Here is a 19,310-nt window from a genome sequence, read left to right as displayed (position 1 = left end):
TACCAACATAAGAGATTGTATTGTATTTACAGAATGGAAGTGATGCTTACCGTGCTTCCCTGATCTCCCTCGCTGCTGCGGCTGAAGGAGCATCTGTAACATGGCTGGGTTATTAAGACTCTGCATGATTTGCACAGGATTGGGTTCTGGTAATAAACCTTTCCGGTTATTTTGTAACTAAATTTAAAGAAGGGGAAAAGAAACCAACACACACAGTTATAGCACTTTATATTGATATAGGAAAACGGTGTGATACAATGTGTGGAATTAACTTGTGGTAAAGCAATAGCCATTAAAATGCCAAGCAGCAGTCTTCGCAGGTTCATCTGCACACACTCTGTGTGGAGGGAATTAAAGGAACTTACTTTACATTCTATTCTCTTCCTCATTCAAAAATCGGTTCTTTTTCAATCTATTTCTCTCCAATATACATATGGCGGGATAAAAAAACCACGGCAAAGTAGGGATTACTTTGCATTATGTATTTTGTCTTTGTTCAACAAAACTCCGATCTATCTTTGTCAAGTTTTACCCCATTGCTGGGAATAATGCATTGTTTCCCTTATTGTGAGACAATATCTATGGAGGCTCCCGAGTCTCGCAGGATCCTCCACAGACCTCAGTACCAAACGCTCACGCATGGCCAAGAGTACGGCACTGGCTGACGTGAAGGTCCAGGTGCTGTAGAGGACCTGCGGTAAGACCAAGGTGGCAGCCGCGTGGGACAGGTTCAGGTAAATAAAACTCAAGTTCCCCCGCACTCTGTGGCCACAAGACATCAAACTACAAAGTCATCATCGGAGGTCTTAGCACATTATGCAAAGACCCCAGAAAGTGACAAAGCAGCTTTAAAACCAAGTACAAGCATTTCTCTACACAAGTAACAAACACTGCTGAAAATCTACAAAATAGGATCATCTAACTCATGTAGTAGCAAGATGGAAAAACTCTTGTCTGTAAACTCATTAACCATTTATTAAAGCAGACTGTGAGAAATGTCTCCCTTCTCATCATTTATGGAAAAAAAAAACCCGTGTGATGTATGTGTTGTGTATGATATAGCATTTGTTACAACAATGTAAACATTTCTAAGAAGTTTAACGATGGTGGATTGTGCTTTGCAGTTTATTAGCATGGGCTAGAGACTATAGTGGAGCCGAACTTACTTATTTTCAATTTGATTATTTATAGAAACTTGATCAAATAAGAAAAGACGACCTTGGAATAGTTGGCCTCTTTCCCTGGCATGATAGATTGACATGGTGGCACTATACAAAGTATTGTATCTAAATAATATACATATGATTAGCCCAGCAACATTCAGCAATTGCAATATTAACACTGAGACAAAATATAAACTGAAATAATCTAAAACCCTTAAAGGTGTACCCATAGCAGCATAAACAGTTCCTGGTGCAGGTGCATTGATTGGCTCAGAGTGCTGGGGGAAGCAACTTAGTTTAGTTCTCAGCCAATCAAGGTGGTCCAGGCTGGATGAAACTTACACTTATAATTAAAAAGTGTTAATGCAACATTATGAATGCACCAAGATGGGGGCAGTATCTTACTCCCAGGAAGACAGCTTGATATTAAAGGTATATTCCACTGCCCAAATACAAGGGAAAAAAATTATCACAGTTTAGTAGATATACCTCTAATAAGAGCATGCATTTAGCTTTGTTTTTTTTTCATTGGGGGTATGTGCAAAAACAGTTTGTAAAAGCTGCAGATCTCGTGTCTGCAGCCTTTGCAAGCCCCCATCCCTGCCCAGACTGGCTGTCCAATCACATATGCGCCAATGCAGCTCAACGTGAAGTTATTCCAAGGCAAGTGCTCTGGTCAATGAATTGCTGCCTCTTGAGTTTAGCTCCACTGAGCTAAACAACCAGGAAGTAACATGAGCTGTTGTCTGATTGACAGCCAGAGCGGTGTAACCAGATTAATTTATAAAAAGTGTAAATTTCTATTGAAATCTGCACTTTTCATAAAATGTGCTTTAGGAGTCAGGCGTGTACATTTAAACCAAGGAATGAAGCCCAGGCATTCTAATCAGCATAACCATTACCGTGATGTTGCTTTGAAAGCCTCTTAAATTATATGTATCCTTTTGTATCAGAGAGGCCTTGCAGGGTCACACCAACAAAACAAGTACCTTGGAGGAGGATGTGAACTTAGTTAACTCAATGCTCAGTTAAAGTAATACCAGTGCCACGTTAACATAAGAATACCTGTTAGTTCATGTTCTGTCAATTATATCAATACAACAAATACATCACACTGTGGGAAACAGATCCTGATTGGCTGTTGGTATTGCAGGTTTTCCAAAGTGTTTTTTTTGTTTTGTTTTTTTATCCATAACTGCTATTTAGGTGTGAAAGCTAACTCATATCCGAAATGGCTGGTTCCACAAATAAAGTTTAAAGGCCAACTAAAAACAAACTATAATTTAGAAACAAAAGTATTAATCTGTTGAGAATATTTTTTTCAGGGACAAGGTCACTTAAAGTCTCAGCAACTTCCTTAAATAAACAGCCCCAAAAGTGCATAATTACTTACCATCCCTTGAGCTGCAATTAGCGCTGCCAACGTACTCCTTCCTGGAGAGCCTGGGGCACAGAATGACACCTGGATCTTGCTTCCTTTAACAGTCACTCCATCCATAGCGTTTCTTATCTCTTCTGCCTGCTCTGGCAACTCGTATTCAATTACTGCAAAACCACCGAAACACGTGCCTTCATCTTCAGCCAACTGAAATGACAGATTTTACAAACAAACATTCAGTAAGGTCACAGATTACAGAATCATTAAAAGTTTTATTGGAATTAATCGAGTCTGGATGCTGCGTTTGAGTCTTGCAATATCCCGCGACTTTGTAAGGAGAGGATTACCAACATGGTCAAGCAATGATGTCATGATCTAATAAAAAATTGTAACTGCTCTGTATCTAGTGCAGTGCTGGTAAATCAGTCTTACTGCACCAACTGGGTTTTATTGAGATGCAACTGGATAATTCCGCTATTTCCTTGACCTCTCGCGATCCAGGAATTTCCTACAGATGGGCTCTTTTTGTGTCATTTGGAAAGACACAAACCAAGAAATACCTTTAAAATATATATCTCTCTCTCTCTCTCTCTCTCTCTCTCTCCCCCTCCACCCCCCCAAGGGGGATGAATCTAATTAGGAGCAAGTGCACTGAAGCATTAAGTATCCCTTACCCTGTATATAGGGTTTCTTGAACATAGACTATATGCAGAGAGGGCAAGGAGTATCTTTATTAGTAAAATCATTTGAGTGAACTAGGACAAACTTTGATGCCACACGCAGTAAAAGCCGCACTTTGAGCACATGATAACTAAATAAGATCAGGCGATGCACGCAGGCTGCACAAGGACAAAGCAGGACATTCTGCTCATCATAGAAAGCCTCAACTTGTTCTGTGCATGGCAGCCTTGACATTCAGTCTGGAACGCAGGCCTTTTCCAGCTGTTGTGTGTCACCAGTAACATTCAATCTCTGTCATGACCTCCCTCATCCCAACTCATATTGTCAACGTTGAGATGTTTTACCAGTGACGTAAATGCTAAATTTACAGAACACGGAACTGACCTGGCAGAATATTGGTTGGTGCACAGATGAGAACAGTTGGGTTAGTTCCTCGGAATCACCATAGTCCTTGGGAAGCTGAACACACAGGCACTTAGAATGAATGAGATCAATGGTCAGCTGGTTAATGTCCATCCATTGCGCGAAGAGAGTATATCCCTCTACAGATTTCCCAAGTAACTCCAACCTGGCTTTAGAAGCAGAGTCTTTTTTCATGTACTCAACAAAACCATATCCCTTGGAATGACCGGTCTGTTCATTGTATACCAGAAGGCAACGCTCAACATTGCCATAACCTTTCACCAGTTCTTCAAATTCCTGAAGAGTGAGCCGTGGAGGCAAATTGGTAACGCATAGTAAAGCGTCTGTCGGCTGCAACTGAACAAAAATGTCTTTGTCACGCACAGCATGTTGGTGGAAGTTCCGAATGGCGTCTTGTGCTTGCTCGCCATTTAACAGAGTGATGAAAGCTGAAATAACGATAAGATACAGGATAAAAGTTACATTCATGCATTTGTTTAATTTGGGGAGGGGGGCTTTATTGGGCCCATTAACTTAACAACTCGTATTAAGAAATCAAATAAGCAATGTGTATGTTGAAAGAGTGGAAGGAATTCATGCCTACACAACTGTTATACCCCAAATGAAAGGCATGCATTAAATTTACCCTTTTTTCTATTTGGGGCATATTTAAATGGAAACTATAGTCACCAGAACAACTACAGCTTATTGCATTTGTTCTGGTGAGTATAAATAATTCCTTTCGGCTTTTTGCAGTAAAAAACATCTTTTCAGAGAAAATGCAATTCTTACATTACAGCCTAGTGATAACTTCACTGGCCAATCCTCAGATGGCTACTAGAGGTGCTTCCTGACGCACAGTGAGCATGGAGACACTGAACTTTCCTCATGGAGATGCATTGATTCAATTCAGAGATCAATACAGAGATGCTGATTGGCCAAGGCTGTGTTTGGTTTGTGCTTGTTCCCCACCGGTCTGGCTCCTTAGCAATCTTCGCCAATCCAATGCTTTCCTATATGAAAGCATTGTGATTGGTCTTAACAACACTTCTGATGAGGTCAGTCAAGCAGGCAGATTATGGGCAGAGCCAGCTGCAGCAGACTGGAGTAAATGTAAGATTTTACTATGTTTAGGGAGTGCAAGGGGGGCCAGACAGTGTTTTAACAAAAAAGGGTCAGGAATACAGGTTTGTGTTCTTGACCCTACAGTGTTTCTTTAGGGTAAAAGAATAGTACACACTCTTCAAACAAAGCACTTCCTTCAGCAAGGTTAAGTGCTTTAGGCTGTTTGAGTGTCCCCTTAAATGTAAGAACTTCCTTCAACAAACAGTCTTAAAATTCTGTAGATTACTTACCATCCCTTGTGCTGCGATTAGCACTGCTAAACTACTCCGGGGTGGAATGTTTTTGAAAGAATAAATGAGTGGATAAAAAAGTCCAAAAATTTAGGCTGGAGTTGCACAATCTGTAAAATGTGGTGTTTTGGGCAATGTGTCAACTCCACAGAAGTCAGTGTTAAAGAGGAACGGTGTCTCTTCTGTCAATGACAGTTCCTCTTCCCCCTAACTCAGTAAATATAAACAGGAGCATTCACTCGGGTAAAAGGACAAATACATTACATTTACCCTTACAGTACTTCTGGACAAACTGAGTGAAATGCTTTTAGTGTGCACGTACCTTCCCAAGGCGACACACAAACAGTCACATAGATTATGTGAGACTTCCGATAAGCATTAGATGTCAGGCATCGAACGCACATGGATACAGACTCAGGAATATATGTTAACTCAAAATAGCCTGTAAGAGCTGTAGCCCTTCATTTCACAGAATGCAGTAGGTACAACTGTGGGAAAGTCAATAGAAACACAAAAAGTGGCTTGAAATCCAAGGTGTATTCTGACTGGCTGCTTAGGGACTTCGCCAATCTAAATACGGCTATTTATATGAGCTTAAAAGGACCACATTAAATGTCAGGTGCAATAGGTACAGTAGGGTTACAGTTAACCATGCTGGGTGAGCTTGTCTAACTTAATAAAACCAGAAAACAAATTTGCTCCATAAGCTCTTCCTCCTGCTGCTCCCCCTCTCAACCTGTAGTGTTTCCCTGTTGGTGCTAACAATACACAAAGATTACTGGGAACAGTAGTCCAACTATTCGTTTTCAGCAGCAGATGGCAAGCAACTGAACTACAACTCCCAGAAAATCATGCCATGTCCATAAAGTACGGCGTATGGGATCAGCTCAGTAGAGCTATAGAAATAACGATTGGCCAAGCCACTACCTGTTCTGGACAGAGATTACCATGGAAATGACAGGCATCGTATGAGGTACATGCTTTTTTCCTGTAGACAAGTTGCGTCTAGGACCTGTAAAATCGGTGTAAATTCTACTGTTTGCAAAGTCTTTTTTCCCCCTCTCTCAGCTTGCTGTATAAAATTACCATAACTTAATATCCGGCTAAAAATCATACCAAATCAGTTTATTAAGGTACACAGAGTGATCCTGTCCTGATATTGTATGATTAAATTGTACTGTACCATTTAGTGTAAAGCACAGGACTAATTAAGACACCAATAATGAGTACTAGCTGCATCTTAGCTAATGAGTAGTAGGTGAGCCAAGTCTGCTTTGGGGCGAAATGAGCAGACATCAAGCAACCCACCAGTACATGGAATAACACAGGCGGTGAGGAGACAGATCGATAGTTGTGTCCTATTTACCACTAACTTATTATTGACGTTGAATAAAAGCAAACCCCAATTGGTCCTATAACAGACGCAATGTGTGATGTGATACGGTCTGTAAATATGAAGGCTTGTATATCTGAACTGTATCAGAGGTTTACCGTAAAGGTTAATTAGCATGACGTGCCCTGGTTGTGCCTCATTAAGAGGCACTTGTGATGTCATGTCAAAATAGATTTAAAAAAAAAAAAAACAATCATACCAATTGGCAAACAGAACAGTAACAACCTCCTAGAATACTCTAAAACAGGGTTCTCAACCTTTGGCCTTACACATGTTGCTGAACTACAACTCCCATGATTCTATGAATTAAATAGTCAGAGAATCATGGGAGTTGATTCAGCAACAGCTAGAATGTCAGTTTGGGAACCCTCCCCCACCCCTCCCAAAAAATGTTTTTAAAAAAATCATTCTGTAATGGATATAATCATTCTGGATTAAAATTCTAAAGAAAAAGAAATGTGATGGAAATTATAACAATATTTGCACTTTGGCAGCCGACAGCCAGAAGATTAGTCAAACTGTATAGTCTTTGGTTTTGAAACAAACTCTACTTTTACCATATTTCCCTTCTTTCTGAGCACTCAGATAGAAAGTTAATATTTAACACCTCCTCCTGATTATAAATCACTGTGTAATGAGACTGACTGACCTCAGCTGTCAAACAAGCTACACATTTGGGAATCAAATTCACAATCTCAATTACAGCCAGGAAGAGAAGCCCATAATTATAAATATAACTTGATTTTGGTGACCGTTAATTCCCCCTACTACATGCTATATACATGTTTACTAGGTGGAGGTGTGAACAGATGCACGGTGTGTTTACTGCGCATAAATCAGTTATGGATGTCAGGCACATTTATTCTTTTTTTAACCAAGCGTATTGTATTTACGTGATGATTTTCACTATCTGTGCTGTGGTGGAGACTGCCAACTTGCATAAAATTTATAAAATATTGCTATAGGCAGGGAATCACAACTGCTTTTTTCCAGACAGAATATCTTTCCAAGATTGATTAATAAATTCTCATCAGGAGCAAAATTACATGATTCAATCAGAAACGTTATCACTCTGAACATTCCAGATCTGTTTGTTAAAAATCATAACGTCATTTTAAAACATTTTTAAAAAATGGTTTCTTTTTTTACAAACAGACACATTTGATACCTGTTTTTTTATTTTTGTCCACGTAGCAATATTTGATTTCATAGTCCTTTAACAAATCATGGATTTCCTGGAAAACAGAAGAAAACATTAATGGCAACACGGGTCTTTGCACTAACAAAGAACAAGCACTGGCAAAGCAGCATTTGGAAGCAAAATGTTTACTTAAGAAACGGCTCAGCAACTAATGTTTATTTAGATGAGGAAACTGTGAACATCTGGTGTGATAATTTAACTGCGACACAGAATTGACAAAAGAGATCGGCCAACACTTATAGAACTAAGACAGAGTTTCATATTTACGGGTAAAAAAACCCAGAATATTAATAAAGACTGAGCAATATGCTTATTTAAGCCATAATGGGGAGGAAAAAATAAATAAAAAAGAAAATGTGTGTGTGTGTGTGTGTCTGCCACTTAATACAGATATTGCAGATAACGTGAGAGGCGGCAGTGGCCCAGCGCACGCAGGGCAGGCGTGTCTATAAGGCGGCCGTCTTAGGGCGAACCGGCTCTGGGGGCGCAAGAATCGAGCGACCGTCAGGAAGGAAGTCACGTAGTGTGGTTGAGTGGAGCAGAGCGGACCGCGGTACATGAGCTTCAGTTTCCTGTACCTGGCTGGACTGACAGGAAGTGCTCACTGAGAGAGCACTACCTGTCAGTCCAGCTGGGTACAGGAAACTGAAGCTGCTGTACCGTGGTTCGCTGCGCTCTGTCACGCTACAAGAGAGATAATGAGACACCAGGGAGGGGAGAGGACCACACCAAAGGACAGGGAGGGAGGGGGGAGAGGACCACTAATGGAAAGGGAAGGGAGAAAAACACTAAATATTCTTGAAGAAAAAATAAAAATCTGACCGGCATGTATATTTTGTAAATTTACCACTTAGTAAAAAAAAAAAAAAAAAAATACACTTGCAAAAAAAATACATTTTTAATTAAAATGTTCAGTAAACAGTAGATTTGTGTAGAAATGGTTAGTTTTTTCAAACAGGTAAAAGTACAGAAAATCGGTAAGTTATCAGCTATCGGCCTAAAAGTTTGCAGATTGTCGGCATCGCCTCAAAAAAAAAAAAAAAAAAAAAAAAAAAAAAAAAAAAACATCGGTCAATTCCTATGCAATATGACATCACAAGGACGCAAATTAACAACTTCACTGGAATATTAACAATTTGTGAGGAGACAGCGATAGCAGAGTGGAGAAAAACCTACACATTTTTACTCTTGACATATACATGTCCTAATTCTGCCCTCCCATGTATAGATCAGTAACTGGTAACCAAAGCAGTCTGGCATGGAGCAATACCAATGATATTAAAAAGCTTAGCTAGCACAATGGGCAATTTAATCCGTAAAGAGCTCCAACGCCAAAAAACTGGCAGTCACAAGAATAGATTTTTTTTAAGTTTTTATATTGACATCCCTTTTATAAACTGGCTGCGTCCCTTTAAACTGGACATGTTCCCAAAGGCAAGTAAAGTAAATGAACTGCGGATTACTGGGCAAAGGGGGCATAGTCCTGAAATGCCACAGCTGCAACTGTCTTCTACAGTTTGGGAAAAAAACAAGTCCCATTTAAAAAAATACAATAAAAAAAACTTTACTGTAAACTTTGTGACTAACCATGGGGATTAGTTTGTTCCATATATAGTACAGTATGAGATCACAAAACAGACATTTCTTTTAACATCTGAGAAAACAGTGTAATACAACTTTAAGATCAAAAAAGCAGAAAAACAGGCTTCATCGCACAACAATAAACAGTTTAATTGGGCAGGAGACAGACTGGGGAAACTGACGAAAAAGAAAAATCAGATAAAACGCAAAGATGTGACCATTTCATAAACATTCTGAAATTCGAACCCAGCCAAGAGATATACAGAGAACGTTTGGACTATTCTGTCCCAGTAAATTTGCTCAGCCTGACCAATAAAGGGAATTGGCTGTGTCTATAGAGGATTCCATGTTGAGAACAGGAGGACCACAATTAAATGTAATAATGTAACTCCATAAGGGTTTATAAATATAATTTATCCACATGAATCTTCTACGGTGATCTATTTTTATTCATGTACAGGGGGTGTGTACGTGTGTGTATATAATATTTGGTTTTTTTACTGTACAGTTAAAGGACCACTCTAGTGCCAGGAAAGCATACTCGTTTTCCTGGCACTAGAGTGCCCTGAGGGTGCCCCCACCCTCAGGGACCCCCTCCCGCCCGGCTCTGGAAAGGGGAAAGGGGTTAAATCTTACCTTTTTCCAGCGCTGGGCGGAGAGATCTCCTCCTGCTCTCCTCCTCTTCTCCTCCCCGTCGGCTGAATGCGCACGCGCAGCAAGAGCTTCGCGCGCATTCAGCCGGTCACATAGGAAAGCATTCATAATGCTTTCCTATGGACGCTGGCGTGCTCTCACTGTGAAAATCACAGTGAGAAGCACGCAAGCGCCACTAGCGGCTGTCAATGAGACAGCCACTAGAGGACATAGGGGGAAGGCTTAACCCATTCATAAACATAGCAGTTTCTCTGAAACTGCTATGTTTATGAAAAAATGGGTTAACCCTAGAAGGACCTGGCACCCAGACCACCTCATTAAGCTGAAGTGGTCTGGGTGCCTAGAGTGGTCCTTTAAGGCCAGAGATTTATCTGCTGAAAAATGTTTTGGATTCGCTAAACTCTCACGCATGTGCGACAGTTCAGCAGGGACGTCGGCTCCTGGCACTGAAGTGTCAGAACCTGATAAGGTGGCGCCCACGAGGGACAGGTTCAGGTAAGTATATCTCCCCTTTACCTGCTCCCCCCCCTCACTCAGCCACCTACTACATTAGAAATAAAGGTTGCAGAAAAAGCTAAAGGAAATGGTTATTGAGTCACAAAGGAAACTCCTATTTCCCCCAGTTTGAGGAACATGAGACAAGCAGTGTGAGGCCGGTGGCTGAAAGATAATGGATATTTCTCCTTACAATGCCTGACATTCTCTTACTTCTTTAAATGCAGGCTGTCAGACATTTCATGAATAAAATATTACACTATGCAGCGGACCAAAAAATTTTTTTCATCAGATAAAGCTCTGGCCTTAACTGTCCAGGAAAAAAGCCAAATACACACACAAACATTAATAAAACAGATCACCTTCGAAGACTTACGTGGAGAAATGACATTTATGAAGCCTTAGGGAGTTATAGTATTACTTGTAATTGTGATTCTCCTGTCATCGAAGGGTTACAATGCTCTTTTCCCAACCTCCGCCTTCAGTAAGGTACTCACTCAATGTGCGTACGGATAGATGGATCACATTCCCTATTTTCCACTCACCAGCTGGTATTTGTTGCAAGGCAAGCCGAGTCTATCCAAAGAAGGGAAATCTGCCAGTGCCTGGACAAATACCAGCCTCGGCAAGGGTAAGAGCGAGCGGAGGTAAAATAATTATCTGAAACAAACGACAAACTGTCCCTCTGAAAATCATGAATCACCCCCACCCCCGCTATAGTCACTCGTAGTGCATCATTAGTTTTAGACAAATTTGCAGTTTCCATTGTTTGCACTTCCCGAAGTATGGCAATCTGGCATAATAAAAATACCATTCTTTAAAGGGCCAGTGTAAGCACCAAATTGAAACATCCTGGCCCTACAGTCTTTTAGCCACGTTTATACATTTAGAGGGATTTACAGTGTGTATTTCTCACTTGTTTTTAAACTGTTCAATCCATTTAAAACTGAGTGGGGTTTGCCGGACGGGTCCGGTTTTATTAATATGTTCGCAAATATATCGATTAAAGCACATGTGCTATGTCTTTTTCCCTAGCATTACGCCCAGAGTAAGAAAGTTACAATAACGGTTTCTTTACATATCCGATTCAGACTGGGTTTTTTGCCTTCTTTTGGATCAACAGCAAAAGCATATGTGAGGAAGGCTGAACTTGATGGACGCAAGTCTCTTTTCAGCTATGTAACTATATATATTCTTTATGTTCAATGATTGTCCGCACATAAAGCCATCTATAGGACTTGCAGAGGCCCTGTCAGGAGCCTAATAGTTAGATGATGCGCAGGGTGTGACATGTGCTTCACCAAGAAAGACATTGGATTGGTCCCTCACACCGAGCACCATGCATGTGCAATTTGTCATCAATGTGCCTCTATGAAGGACTTGACTGGAAAATGCTTAGCACTAGAGAGGGGAAGCCCCTCATTTGCATATCACTGCCTAGAATACAGGGGTAATGCACTGTATAGCATTCTGGAAAACAAGAATGCAGACTTCCCTCTTAGTTGACCGTAGCAGTTATCCAGAAATTTTGTTTGAAATATGCCAAACAATAGATTCACAAAGCTAGTTGAGTATAGAGGAAGTAGATTTCACAAATCCATTTGTGAGTATCATTTATAAACTAAACTAAACACACACTAGGCACAGCTAGCTGAAGGGCTTGGGGATTAATTGCATGCCAGCATAGTCCTAGCTTAGAAAAGTATTTGAAGAGAAATTGCACTTTTACGATTTGATAACACCCCTTGGCAGTCAAGCTGACAGTCAGTAGGGTTTCCTGATTCACTAAACTTGAGAAATGTTCCCAGCGGAAGTGAATGCTTCCCAATGACAAGAATTCTATTGGGTGATCACTACATTCACAGTAATTGCCATGCATGTGCCAATTAGGCCAGAAAAGCAGGGAGCCTTTAACTTTGGAGTATTCCTTTAAGAAAGGGTTTAACATTAATCAATTATTTTGAGGACAATGAAATTTTACCTATTTTGAAACACAGCAAAAAGGGCATGTAGCAAGAAACGGTTAATCATTACCATATTTCCACAGCATCAAAAGTATGCAGCTCTTGATGGGAAAAAAAAATTAAATAAAAATGTGCCCCAATTTTTTTATTTTTTTTTGGTAAATCAAACACAGCAAGGTTTATAACGAGTTCTACACAGGGTTTATTCCTTTTAAAATAGTACAACAATGTAAGTGGTTCTTCATGAAAAATTCAGTCACCATAACCACTACACCTTGCTGTAGTGGCTATGGTGCCAAGAGTGACTCCGACACCCCCTCCACCATTGTAAGGAGTCAAACGGTATTATAACAGTTTGTCATCTTGCCTGTTGTCCACTGGACACTGCAATATTACTCCATGTGAGCTGTAAGCTCCTAAGTAGAATGCTACAGTGGTTATGGTGCTCACGGTGTTTCTTTAACTACAAAACAAGAATATATATTGCAATTTCAAGCAGACCTTATGTACGGGAGATTATTTATAACTGGTGGGATATATTTATTCATACAGTATAAAGTAATTAAATTACAAGTTGTATTACAGTGGGGGGAGGTACAGCAGGTGCATGTATACTTTTATATAGCACTAACAGGAGTACTGTGCACTTTACAGGCTGCATTACAATAGAGTTAGGTACAACAAGTGCAATTGGTAGTATAACGCATTAACAGGTGTGCTTAGCATTTCATAGGAAACATTACAGTAAAGAGAGGCATACAAGTGCGTTAAGTACACAGAGTATGCATATTTTATTTATATACAGCTAACAGGTGTACTTAACACTTCAGAGTCAAGGCTAAGCTAACTTACATGGCACCTAAGGGGGGGGAAAATGTATTTTGGCACCCCCACACAATGCTGAAAAAAAAGGGTGGGTCGCGTGCTGAATCTCTCTCAACCCCATTTAGGAAAATTATGCACACATACATTCCTATTTACACACACCGACCCAATACTCAGATGTACATTTTATAGGTGACACTTTGGGGAAGAGAGGGGAAGGGGGAAACTGGTCATAAATCTATGTGAATTTCTTAACGTGGGTTCTGCCGGGTAATGTGACAGGGCACGAGAAGCACACACCATGTAACATGAGGGTGGAAAACAATGTCCTACCAACAATGACCAGTATAGCATAATACTAGACTAAATGGAATGATTTCAAAACAAAATATTGATTAAGATGGAAAAATCATCAAACAATAAATGTGCAGTATTTGAAATTTTGCCAGATAAAATGAATGGGAAAGTTCAAGGTAACAAATCATTCTTTTCCTTTCACATTAGTTACTCTTTGTTGGAACACTGAAAGGTAGACCCTTGGTTGCTGCAAAACTTCAAATTCCATGATGCTTTGCGAGCCTTAGCTGCTTTGTCAGCCTCTGCAGGCAGAGAGCACCATACACTAAACTGACGACTGCCACACAGCCTTCAGGAAGGAAGTGCACATCATGTCACTTCCTGTGTCCTCATAGCCAACACAAAGGGGGGACGTTTGTAAAGTGTTCAATTTTAATTTTTATTAAAGTGTATAATAAATAAGACCAAAAAGTGTTGCCTTTCTTTTCTATATAATAGATCAATGTTCTGCTACTTCACATTTATGAAGCTCAGAGAACACACAGATTAACAGTGTCAACAATGGAATACGTCTGCCGGCTCCAATGCACATTGCCATACTTTTAGAATTTTGCATCCGTTTTCAGATGTTATAAGTTAATACAACAGTTTGATAAGGTGCAGATTATACTGTCACACTTTGATAAAATTACAGAATTCATGTATTGGAGTTCTGTCTGCCAATATTAACAGGGACAGACTGAGAAGTTATTTCATATTTATTCCAGGGTCATCTAACTGAACTATTGGCGTTTTTGTTTTGTGTTTTAAAATGGTCAAGGAGAGGTGTTTGTTTTGACATCACGTAAAATTCTCAATGTTAGGTAAGAGAAATAAAGTTTGTTGAAGCCAGAGCTTCTATGGATTTTCATATATACTATTTTAAGTACATTGGAAATCAAGTAGACAGACTGCAATGACTATGAAAATCTTACTGTAGTTTAACCTCACCGACATACTGATAATTCATAATACCATTTGGAAACTTTTGAGACATACATTTACTGGTAACATTACATTATAAAACATTAACAAAAAGATGGAGTCTGTTCACTAAATATAGAACTGCAGTGCACTAAGGACTCAAATGTAAAACCAAGGTCAAAAAAGTACAGATGTGGAAAAATTCTACAAGTCTGCTTTTTGAGCAATGGTAGTAAATACATGATGGTTTATTTTTAAAAGGCAATCTTTGTTTAAAACAGAAATGGAGACATCGTTTTGGCTCTTACATCAGCATTTGTCAAGTGCTTTTTTTTTAAAAAAAAAAAAACAAACAAAAAAAAACCATTTATTGAAAGGGGGGGGGGGGGGACTCAGGGTGTGTCATACTTGGGCGATATTCTAAAAAAATAAAATAATAAAAAAAAACAAAAAAAAGAAAAATAAGGGTTCTGATTTTTAGATTTCTTCCTGACGATCGCCCAAATAAAAACCTCCACAGAGCTGGCTTTAACGATGCCAGGATAGCATGAAACGTACTTCTGTTTTGGTGGGAGCAGGGATAAATAACTGCTAATACCAGGGGATCCGGGTATTATTCAGTACCTGGAACTCCACTTTCAGCTGACAGATGAGCTGTATGCTGCACTCAGTGAGTCCTGCATACAGCCATTTAAATCCATTTACATTTCCCTGCGCTTAACCACAATGATTCTGAGCCTACACCTACGTCTGAAAAGGGCCTTAAAAGGAGTTTCGGCATGTCGTCCTGCTGACTGATCGGTGGAGGCCTTTGTGAGCTGGTAATCCCTTTTAGCTAAGGTTAGTGTATTTAAGAGTGCATGCTGTTTTAGGGTTAGGGATAGTGTAGATGTTAAGGTTATGTGTACGTTTAATGTCAGCATAGGGTTACCTACCAAAAATCTATTTCAAGCCTTGATCCCCCCTCCATGCCATTTGTAACATTGTATTTATACTTAATGTATGTAATGGTATACATATAAAATTAAAAGAAAATCCCTTTGATCTTTTAAACACAAAATGTATTGGTAACACTTCAGGAGAAACCCTTAATTTACGGTGGAACAAACACATAGCACAAATTCTAGGTTTTGTTTCAGAAGTTGGTAAATTGCTTTTGACCTTAAGGAGTTAAGCATCTTGGCACCTAAAAACTATACCCAAGTAAATAACGCCAACCGAAGCTGGCAAACGCACAGATTTCCACTACAGCACATGATGGGTTTAACTCCTTTTAACAACAGGCCTAGCAACAGATTTATTGTGAAACATGATTCAGGTGAGGTTACGAGAGAATGTGCTCTGTGGGTGTTAACATTTATTTCTACCATACCGTTTAGGGAACTTGTGGAAATCTACTACCCTTCTGATTCTCAGAGTACAACTAACTGGAAAAATCAATGCCAAGATTTTATAGTTTAGACATTCTGGGCGAGCACCGGCACTCGCTGAGGGGATGCGGTCTACTCGCGTATCAGCGTACCAGTACACACGCAGGGAATGCGGGCTAGTCATATATCAGAGAAAACTGGCACTCAGTGGATGCAGCCTCCCTTTACACAAGACAAGAAAGCGGTTCCTCAATGTGCAAGGGGCAGAGGGGGCAGATGTTGGTGTACTTTGGTGCAGACTGTGGGTGTCCTCTGTGTACGCGGTGCAGGATGTGGTGCACATTGCTGTTGTACTCGATCTAGTGGGTGCTGACTGCGGGTGTACTCGATCTAGTGGGTGCTGACTGCGGGTGTACTCGATCTAGTGGGTGCTGACTGCGGGTGTACTCGATCTAGTGGGTGCTGACTGCGGGTGTACTCGATCTAGAGGGTGCTGACTGCGGGTGTACTCGATCTAGAGGGTGCTGACTGCGGGTGTACTCGATCTAGAGGGTGCTGACTGCGGGTGTACTCGATCTAGAGGGTGCTGACTGCGGGTGTACTCGATCTAGAGGGTGCTGACTGCGGGTGTACTCGATCTAGTGGGTGCTGACTGAGGGTGTACTCGATCTAGTGGGTGCTGACTGCGGGTGTACTCGATCTAGTGGGTGCTGACTGCGGGTGTACTCGATCTAGTGGGTGCTGACTGCGGGTGTACTCGATCTAGTGGGTGCTGACTGCGGGTGTACTCTGTGTGTACTGTGTGCACATTGCGGGTGTACTCCGTGCAGGATTTGAGTGTACTCTGTGTGTACTGTGTGCACATTGCGGGTGTACTCCGTGCAGGATTTGAGTGTACTCTGTGTAATGGGTGAACATTGCTGGTGTAAGCGATACAGTGGGTGCTGACTGCGGGTTACTCGGGGTGTACTGGGTGAACGATGCGAGTGCACTCTGTACATACGGTGCGGGATGCGAGTGCACTCTGTACATACGGTGCGGGATGCGAGTGCACTCTGTACATACGGTGCGGGATGCGAGTGCACTCTGTACATACGGTGCGGGATGCGAGTGCACTCTGTACATACGGTGCGGGATGCGAGTGCACTCTGTACATACGGTGCGGGATGCGAGTGCACTCTGTACATACGGTGCGGGATGCGAGTGCACTCTGTACATACGGTGCGGGATGCGAGTGCACTCTGTACATACGGTGCGGGATGCGAGTGCACTCTGTACATACGGTGCGGGATGCGAGTGCACTCTGTACATACGGTGCGGGATGCGAGTGCACTCTGTACATACGGTGCGGGATGCGAGTGCACTCTGTACATACGGTGCGGGATGCGAGTGCACTCTGTACATACGGTGCGGGATGCGAGTGCACTCTGTACATACGGTGCGGGATGCGAGTGCACTCGGTATACTAGGTGCAGAACTCGACCCCGTCTCTCCCTTTTGCAGTGGGCCCCGGAGTCTCCCGGTTACAGTAGGCCCCGGTGTCTCCCGGTCCCTCCCGGTGTCTCCCGGTTACAGTAGGCCCCCAGTCCCTCCCGGTGTCTCCCGTTTACACTAGGCCGCCAGTCCCTCCCGGTATCTCCCGGTTACACTAGGCCGCCAGTCCCTCCCGGTATCTCCCGGTTACACTAGGCCGCCAGTCCCTCCCGGTATCTCCCGGTTACACTAGGCCGCCAGTCCCTCCCGGTATCTCCCGGTTACACTAGGCCCCCAGTCCCTCCCGGTTACAGTAGGCCCCCAGTCCCTCCCGGTATCTCCCGGTTACACTAGGCCCCCAGTCCCTCCCGGTTACAGTAGGCCCCCAGTCCCTCCCGGTGTCTCCCGGTTACAGTAGGCCCCCGGTGTCTCCCGGTGTCTCCCGGTTACACTAGGCCCCCAGTCCCTCCCGGTGTCTCCCGGTTACACTAGGCCCCCAGTCCCTCCCGGTGTCTCCCGGTTACACTAGGCCCCCAGTCCCTCCCGGTGTCTCCCGGTTACACTAGGCCCCCAGTCCCTCCCGGTGTCTCCCGGTTACACTAGGCCCCCAGTCCCTCCCGGTTACACTAGGCCCCCAGTCCCTCCCGGTTACACTAGGCCCCCAGTCCCTCCCGGTGTCTCCCGGTTACACTAGGCACCCAGTCCCTCCCGGTTACACTAGGCCCCCAGTCCCTCCCGGTTACTCTAGGCCCCCAGTCCCTCCCGGTTACTCTAGGCCCCCAGTCCCTCCCGGTTACACTAGGCCCCCAGTCCCTCCCGGTTACACTAGGCCCCCAGTCCCTCCCGGTTACACTAGGCCCCCAGTCCCTCCCGGTTACACTAGGCCCCCAGTCCCTCCCGGTTACACTAGGCCCCCGGTGTCTCCCGGTTACACTAGGCCCCCAGTCCCTCCCGGTGTCTCCCGGTTACACTAGGCCCCCAGTCCCTCCCGGTGTCTCCCGGTTACACTAGGCCCCCAGTCCCTCCCGGTTACACTAGGCCCCCAGTCCCTCCCGGTTACACTAGGCCCCCAGTCCCTCCCGGTTACACTAGGCCCCCAGTCCCTCCCGGTTACACTAGGCCCCCAGTCCCTCCCGGTTACACTAGGCCCCCAGTCCCTCCCGGTTACACTAGGCCCCCAGTCCCTCCCGGTTACACTAGGCCCCCAGTCCCTCCCGGTTACACTAGGCCCCCAGTCCCTCCCGGTTACACTAGGCCCCCAGTCCCTCCCGGTTACACTAGGCCCCCAGTCCCTCCCGGTTACACTAGGCCCCCAGTCCCTCCCGGTTACACTAGGCCCCCAGTCCCTCCCGGTTACACTAGGCCCCCAGTCCCTCCCGGTGTCTCCCGGTTACACTAGGCCCCCAGTCCCTCCCGGTGTCTCCCGGTTACACTAGGCCGGTGTCTCCCGGTTACACTAGGCCCCCAGTCCCTCCCGGTGTCTCCCGGTTACACTAGGCCCCCAGTCCCTCCCGGTGTCTCCCGGTTACACTAGGCCCCCAGTCCCTCCCGGTGTCTCCCGGTTACACTAGGCCCCCAGTCCCTCCCGGTGTCACCCGGTTACACTAGTTCCGGTCCCTCCCGGTTACAGTAGGCCCCCAGTCCCCCCCCGGTGTCTCCCGGTCACAGTCGGTTACCTGGCTGCTGCAGTCATGCGGTAGGTTCCTGATGAGGATCTTGCGGCGGTTCTCCAGCTCTCCCCTCGTGCTCTCCAGGCGGCGGGTGACCTCCTCGGGCTCCAGGCCGGGCAGTGGCTGCTCGCCGAGGGTGGCGGGGGAGGGCCCCGGGTCGGTGGGGGGAAGTTGTCCGCACAGAGCAGCCGCCATCTTGCAGCGGCAGAATCGGAGTGAGAGACTGGGCGGAGCAACCGCGTAACTCCGCCTCCCGGGCAGAGCTGTGCTGGCTCTAGCACACTGTGACTCCGCCCACATGTACCTTAACCCCGCCCACCTGAAATATAAACACTCAACACCTTCACAGCACCCACCTACCTCTATATAATACAGCACCTACCTACCTCTATATACTGCACCCACCCACCCACCTACCTCTATATACTGCACCTACCTCTATATA

At 43.7% G+C, this 19,310-nt stretch overlaps 1 protein-coding gene across 2 annotated transcripts in view; it reads right to left on the bottom strand.

Moving 5' to 3' along the window:
• The window catches only part of RAVER2 (ribonucleoprotein, PTB binding 2), a 30,225-nt gene extending 11,127 nt beyond the window's left edge, over positions 1–19,098 (bottom strand). For both annotated transcript variants that reach the window (XM_063427873.1, XM_063427874.1), the window contains exons 1-5: positions 18,872–19,098; positions 7,541–7,607; positions 3,607–4,073; positions 2,557–2,748; positions 51–177 (exon numbers count right to left, since the gene is read on the bottom strand). In XM_063427873.1, the coding sequence (XP_063283943.1) occupies positions 51–177; positions 2,557–2,748; positions 3,607–4,073; positions 7,541–7,607; positions 18,872–19,060 (1,042 nt within the window). In that variant the 5' untranslated portion in view covers positions 19,061–19,098. The remainder of the gene's footprint in view (positions 1–50; positions 178–2,556; positions 2,749–3,606; positions 4,074–7,540; positions 7,608–18,871) is intronic.
• Positions 19,099–19,310: the final 212 nt, after the last annotated feature.

The sequence above is a fragment of the Pelobates fuscus genome, chromosome 7 (genome assembly GCF_036172605.1).
Source record: "Pelobates fuscus isolate aPelFus1 chromosome 7, aPelFus1.pri, whole genome shotgun sequence".
Taxonomy (NCBI): Eukaryota; Metazoa; Chordata; class Amphibia; order Anura; family Pelobatidae; genus Pelobates; species Pelobates fuscus.
The sequence above is the reverse complement of the archived record's forward strand: the minus strand, read 5'-3'. Positions and strand labels throughout refer to the sequence as shown.